Source organism: Notolepis coatsorum, assembly GCF_963971535.1.
Source record: "Notolepis coatsorum genome assembly, chromosome: 10".
In the NCBI taxonomy this organism is placed as follows: Eukaryota; Metazoa; Chordata; class Actinopteri; order Aulopiformes; family Paralepididae; genus Notolepis; species Notolepis coatsorum.
In genome coordinates, this window is record NC_140174.1 from 2,079,248 (window position 1) to 2,086,178 (window position 6,931).

Genomic DNA, 6,931 nt, shown 5'->3' on the forward strand with positions numbered 1-6,931 from the left:
ATTATAAATTCATTGAAATTCATTAAAGCCGTGTGACAAATTCCAGCTCCTCCAAATGCCCTCCTTTCTCCCGACACCAGAGGAGGAAGGAGCGTCTTGTGCGTCTTGTGTTGTCGCTCACTCTGTCCTCCATCTGGGAAGTCATTACTTCTTTTATCTGGGAAGTCATTACTTCTTTTATCTGTGAAGTCATTACTTCTTTTATCTGGGAAGTCATTACTTCTTTTATCTGGGAAGTCATTACTTCTTTTATCTGTGAAGTCATTACTTCTTTATCTGTGAAGTCATTACTTCTTTTATCTGTGAAGTCATTACTTCTTTTATCTGTGAAGTCATTACTTCTTTATCTGTGAAGTCATTACTTCTTTTATCTGTGAAGTAGTTACTTCTTTATCTGTGAAGTCATTACTTCTTTTATCTGTGAAGTCATTACTTCTTTTATCTGTGAAGTCATTACTTCTTTATCTGTGAAGTCATTACTTCTTTATCTGTGAAGTCATTACTTCTTTATCTGTGAAGTAGTTACTTCTTTATCTGTGAAGTCATTCTTTATTCTTTCTTTTTTCTGTTAAGTCTTCTCTTTATTTTCACCTGTTAAGTCATTATTCTCCTTTCTTTCATCTGTTAAGTCATTGTTGTCCATTATTTTATCCATTTAATAATAATAATAACAACAACAACAACAACAACAACAACAACAACAACAACAACAACAACAACAATAACAATAACAATAATAATAATACAACATTTTAATAAATAAAACGAATACTGAAACTAAAACATCCACCCCAGGGAACACACAGCAACGAAATTCGGATGCAATTCTGGTTATTTATTAAAATTCTAATGAGATAACCCCCAAACCTTTTACAAGTTACACACATATACAGGTGCATCTCAATACATTTGAATATTGAGTAAATATATCGGTTGCCTCCATGCCATGCCATGATTCATGCAAAACGAGCCCAGTCCAAGTATTTAGGGCATATTCTGTTCAGTAGGCCGACATTTCTGTAATATATTATCTTTTTTTTTTTTATTGGTCTTATGTAATATTCAAATTTGTTCAGATACTGAATTTTCGTTTTTCATTAGCTGTAGCCATAATCATCAACATTTAAAGAAATAAAGGCTTGAAATATTTCACTCGTGTGTAATGAATCTATATAATATAATGATTTTCATTCTTTTATTATTTTACATTTTAAATATAATTTTTTTTTTTTTTTTTATATAATTTAATTACTGAAATAAAACCTTTTCCTCTATATTCAAATTTATTGAGATGCACCTGTATATAATAGTTACATACACAACAATACAAAGTATTTCAGAAACAGCGCAGGTGATTGATTGAATGAAAACTTTATTAACAGATTGCAGAATGGGTACAATACAGTACGGCTCAATACACACAATTGTTAAGGGGATGCAGACCAGAGAAAGACTTTCGTCTTGTTTACATCAGGGTCCCCCATTTTCATAATGAATTGTAAGTAAGGGTGCAATTAGCACCGTGCAATCCATTCTTTGTGGATCTAGCCCTGTGTGTCTGATATGAGGCTGGCTGATAAAAAGGTAATGTCCCATCATCCGGTCCAGTCGAGCAAAGCCTCAGCTGAATTCATTATTCCTTGTCCTTAAGGAACCGTAACACAGCACACTGACTGCATGTTAATGTCCGAGAGAGCAGGCGTTTTGTTCCAATCGAGATGTCCGACAGCTCACCTCGACGTCCTGGACTGCGGTCGTGTCGGTCAGAATCACCTACAGCATGTGGCGCCTGAAACTGAACCCTAGCTTCTCTCAAGGCTTCTCGTCTTCCGCCCTCATCCCCTCTTTCGCTCCTTTTCCAATTACTTTGACGTGTTTGTTTGTATTTATAGCTGCGACCAGCAGGTGTCACTGTCCCCACCCTCTACCGGCACAGGTTTCGCCCTCGGAGGCTGACATTTGGCATGGAGGTTTATATATTATATATATATTCATATATTACTGTATATTTTATTTTTTATTTTTTTTTAAACTTTGGCCATTTCCCTGGCTCTTTTATACGTTTATCGCATTTATACTTGGTCAAGTTCGACCGACAGAAGCAGGCTGAAAGGGTTCAGATGGGGGGGAAGACACTCTGGGAAAGGCACGGCTGCAGTCCGGGATTCGAACTCGCTCAGCCCCAGATCCGTGACGAGCACGGTTGTCCACGGCGCTGAAATAGCACTCGCGGTACGTGGTGAGCTACTGGAGCTCCCCTACTGTATATTTTTGGACTGTAGGCTATATTTTAGAATGTATATGCATATTTAGATCTAACGATTCAAGATTCAAGACTTGTATTTCTCACATACAGACATGACACGAGACGTGCAGTGACATGTAGGTGGCCATGCCCGCCTCGATGGTGCAAAAATACAAATAATAAAATGTAATAATAAAATAGAATAGACATGATAAAAAGTTACAAGAATAAAATACAATGCTAAGCTTAAGAAATAAAGGTAATGAGTACTATACACAATAATATACAAATATACAGTTGTGTTTTTAAAGTGACCATTTTGTAGTGGATTTGTGTGTGTGAGAGTGCAAGTGAGGGTGTGTGTGTGTGTGTGTGTTCATGTGTGCTTGTGAGTGGAGAGTTCAGTGTTCTGATGGCCTGGAGGAAGAAGTTGAGTCTGAGTCTCTCTGTTCTTGCTGCATGTATGCGGAGGCGCTTGTCTGACCGCAGCAGCTTGAACAGGCTGTTGTTGGGGTGGTGAGGGTCCTTCACTATTCTGCAGGCTCTGGATCTGCACGTCCTGGTGTACAAGTCCTGCAGGGGTGGTAGTGCAATACCCGTAGTACGCTCTGCTGAGCGCACCACCCTCTGTAGAGCCTTCCTGTCCTGGGCACTGCAGTTGCCAAACCAGGTCCCAGTCAGGATGCTCTCCACAGCCCCAGAGTAGAAGTACTGGAGTATCTTCCCTGATACTTTGAATTGTGTCTGTGTGTATTGACCATGTCAGGTCATCTGCGATGTGGAGTCCCAGGTACTTAAAACTGCTCACCCTGTCCACGATAGTCCCATTAATCCACACCGGTGTGTGTGTCCCCTGCTGTGTTCTCAGGGTGGAGTTCAGACCCAGATCAGTCAGCTTGTCCACCAGTCTGGTGGGGACTATGGTGTTGAAAGCTGAACTGTAGTCAATGAACAACAGTCTCACATAGCCCCCCTTCTGACGGTCAAGGTGAGAGAGGGTGCTGTGCAGTACCTGGGAGACCGCGTCGTCAGTGGACCTGTTTGTCCTGTATGCACACCGCAATGGGTCCATATCACTGGGGAGGGAGGCACAGATGTGATCCTTGACCAGCCTCTCAAAGCATTTCATGACCACAGAGGTGAGTGCCACCGGTCTGTTGTCATTCAGGCCTGCTGGGGAGGGTTTCTTTGGTACAGGGATTATAGTGGACACCTTGAAGCAGGCAGGGACCACGGACTCGGCCAGGGATAGGTTGAATATAGTGGTGAACACCGGGGCTAGCTGGTTGGCACAGGACTTAGGTATTTGCACTGTTATGCCATCTGGGCCTGCAGCTTTCCTAGTGTTCACCCCTATAAACGCTCTCCTCGCGCTGTGCTCCGTCACAGAGAGTGTGTGCCCCCCCCCCCCCCAGCGGAGGAACTCACCCCCGCCGCGGTAAAGTATATCTCTGACCGTGTACTCTTATTCTCATTTTTGATTTTTGACGACCTAAATGTTTATTTTGAGCGATCTGTAGTGCTGAATCTCACTCAGGATTAATAAAGTACTTCTATTCTATTCTAAGTGTGTGTCTGAAGGTGTGTGGGTGTGTGTGTGTGTGTGTGTGGGGGTGTGTGTGTGTGTGTGGGTGTGTGTGTGGGTGTGTGTGTGTTCATGCCAATTGACTAAAACGTTAGCTAGTTAACAATGCAACCAATGTGACCCTTTCTTCTTTTTATAGTTTCCTCAATCGCTAAAAGGTCGCCGCTTGTTTTTGTTCTTGTCCCGTTTTGCCGTCCTGTGACGTGATGCTTCTCACCCCCCCCCCCCCCGTGGACCCGCTGTCCCTCCCTCTCTCCTCTCCTGTGGCGTGATGCCTCTCACCCCCTCCCTCTCTCCTCCTCCAGGACGCCTCTCCTTCTTCTCCTCCTCTAACTCCTCTCCTCTTCTCCTCCTCTCCTCTTCTCCTCCTCTCCAGGACGCCTCTCCTTCTTCTCCTCCTTTAACTCCTCTCCTCTTCTCCTCCTCTAACTCCTCCTCTCCTCTTCTCCTCCTCTAACTCCTCTCCTCCTCTTCTCCTCCTCTAACTCCTCCTCTCCTCTTCTTCTCCTCCTCTAACTCCTCTCCTCTTCTCCTCCTCTCCTCTTCTCCTCCTCCAGGACGCCTCTCCTTCTTCTCCTCCTCTAACTCCTCTCCTCTTCTCCTCCTCTCCTCTTCTCCTCCTCTCCAGGACGCCTCTCCTTCTTCTCCTCCTTTAACTCCTCTCCTCTTCTCCTCCTCTAACTCCTCCTCTCCTCTTCTCCTCCTCTAACTCCTCTCTTCTCCTCCTCTAACTCCTCTCCTCTCCTCCTCTCCAGGACGCCTCTCCTTCTTCTCCTCCTCTAACTCCTCCTCTCTTCTCCTCCTCTAACTCCTCCTCTCCTCTCCTCCTCCAGGACGCCTCTCCTTCTTCTCCTCCTCTAACTCCTCTCCTCCTCTCTTTCCTCTAACTCCTCCTCTCCTCTCCTCCTCCAGGACGCCTCTCCTTCTTCTCCTCCTCTAACTCCTCCTCTCCTCTCCTCCTCTCCAGGACGCCTCTCCTTCTTCTCCTCCTCTAACTCCTCTCCTCTTCTCTTCTCCTCCTCTAACTCCTCCTCCCTCTCCTCCTCCAGGACGCCTCTCCTCTCCTCTCCTCCTCCAGGACGCCTCTCCTCTCCTCCTCTAACTCCTCCTCCTCTCCTCTCCTCCTCCAGGACGCCTCTCCTTCTTCTCCTCTTCTCCTCCTCTAACTCCTCCTCTCCTCTAACTCCTCCTCTCCTCTAACTCCTCCTCTTCTCCTCTCCTCCTCCAGGACGCCTCTCCTCCTCTCCTCTAACTCCTCCTCTCCTCCTCTCCTCTTCTCCTCCTCTCCCCTCTAACCTCCTCTCCTCTCCTCCTAACTCCTCTAACTCCTCCTCCTCTCCTCCTCCAGGACGCCTCTCCTTCTCCTCCTCTCCTCCTCTAACTCCTCTAACTCCTCCTCTCCTCTCCTCCTCTCCAGGACGCCTCTCCTTCTCCTCCTCTCCTCCTCTAACTCCTCCTCTCCTCTAACTCCTCCTCTAACTCCTCCTCTCCTCTAACTCCTCCTCCTCTAACTCCTCTAACTCCCCCTCTCCTCCTCTAACTCCTCTCCTCCTCCAGGACGCCTCTCCTTCTCCTCCTCTCCTCCTCTAACTCCTCCTCTCCTCTAACTCCTCCTCTCCTCCTCTCCTCTCCTCCTCTAACTCCTCCTCCTCTCCTCTCCTCCTCCAGGACGCCTCTCCCTCCTCTCCTCCTCTAACTCCCCCTCTCCTCTTCTCCTCCAGGACGCCTCTCCTCCTCTCCTCCTCTAACTCCTCCTCTCCTCTCCTCTCCTCCTCCAGGACGCCTCTCCCTCCTCTCCTCCTCTAACTCCTCCTCTCCTCTCCTCTCCTCCTCCAGGACGCCTCTCCCTCCTCTCCTCCTCTAACTCCTCCTCTCCTCTCCTCTCCTCCTCCAGGACGCCTCTCCCTCCTCTCCTCCTCTACCTCCTCTCCTCTCCTCTCCTCCTCCAGGACGCCTCTCCCTCCTCTCCTCCTCTAACTCCTCTAACTCCTCCTCTCCTCTTCTCCTCCTCTCCTCTCCTCTCCTCCTCCAGGACGCCTCTCCTTCTTCTCCTCCTCTAACTCGCCCTCTCCCTCTCCTCCTCCTCTCCTCCTCTAACTCCTCCTCTTCTCCTCTCCTCCTCTAACTCCTCCTCTCCTCTCCTCTCCTCCTCCAGGACGCCTCTCCTTCTCCTCCTCTCCTCCTCTAACTCCTCCCCCTCTCCTCTCCTCCTCTAACTCCTCCCCCTCTCCTCTCCTCCTCCAGGACGCCTCTCCTCCTCTCCTCCTCTAACTCCCCCTCTTCTCCTCTCCTCCTCCTCTCCTCCTCTAACTCCCCCTCTCCTCTCCTCCTCCAGGACGCCTCTCCTCCTCTCTCTTCTCCTCCTCTAACTCTCCTCCTCTCCTCCTCTAACTCCCCCTCCAGGACGCCTCTCCCTCTCCTCCTCCTCTCCTCTAACTCCTCTCCTCCTCTCCTCCTCTAACTCCTCTCCTCCTCTCCTCCTCCAGGACGCCTCTCCTTCTTCTCCTCTGGCTCGGAGAACCTGCACCGCGTGGAGCAGGTGAGGTGGGGCACACGTCACGCCATCACCGTGTCCTTCACCTGCGACCCGGCTCACGGCATCTCCGACCCCGCGCTGCCCTGAGGCGCCACCCGGGCACCGCTGTGGCACCGACGCCACCACCACCACCACCACCCTGCCGGCCTGGCCGGGGACGAGCCCTGGGGGGGGGGGGCAGAAAGGAGAGGCGGGGAGTGAGTGAGTGGGGGGTGGGGGGGTGGGCGACAGGGGAGAGAATCACGGAAGGAGAGGAGGGGGGGGAGACGTACGTGGGTGAACGGAGGTGGTAGAGGGAACAAGGGGGAGGGAGGGAGGGGGGGGTGAGGCCAGGAGGTAAAGGGGGGGGGGGGGGGGCAGAAAGGAGAGGCGGGGAGTGAGTGATTGGGGGGGGGGGCAGGGGAGAGAATAGTTAACGGAAGGATAGAGGGGAGGGGGGGTGGGGGGGAGACGGGAGAGACGTACCGTGGGTGAATGAAGAAGGGAGGAGGGAGAACGAGAGCGACAGGAAGGGGGGGGGGGGGGGGGGGCAGGCGTGGATGGGATGTTATATCAGTTGCACATT

The 6,931-nt window shown here is 49.7% G+C and overlaps 1 protein-coding gene across 2 annotated transcripts in view; it reads left to right on the forward strand.

Moving 5' to 3' along the window:
- The window catches only part of ogfod3 (2-oxoglutarate and iron dependent oxygenase domain containing 3), a 56,055-nt gene extending 49,530 nt beyond the window's left edge, over positions 1–6,525 (forward strand). For both annotated transcript variants that reach the window (XM_084323812.1, XM_084323813.1), the window contains one exon: positions 6,317–6,525. In XM_084323812.1, the coding sequence (XP_084179938.1) occupies positions 6,317–6,453 (137 nt within the window). In that variant the 3' untranslated portion in view covers positions 6,454–6,525. The remainder of the gene's footprint in view (positions 1–6,316) is intronic.
- The last annotated feature ends 406 nt before the right edge of the window (positions 6,526–6,931 follow it).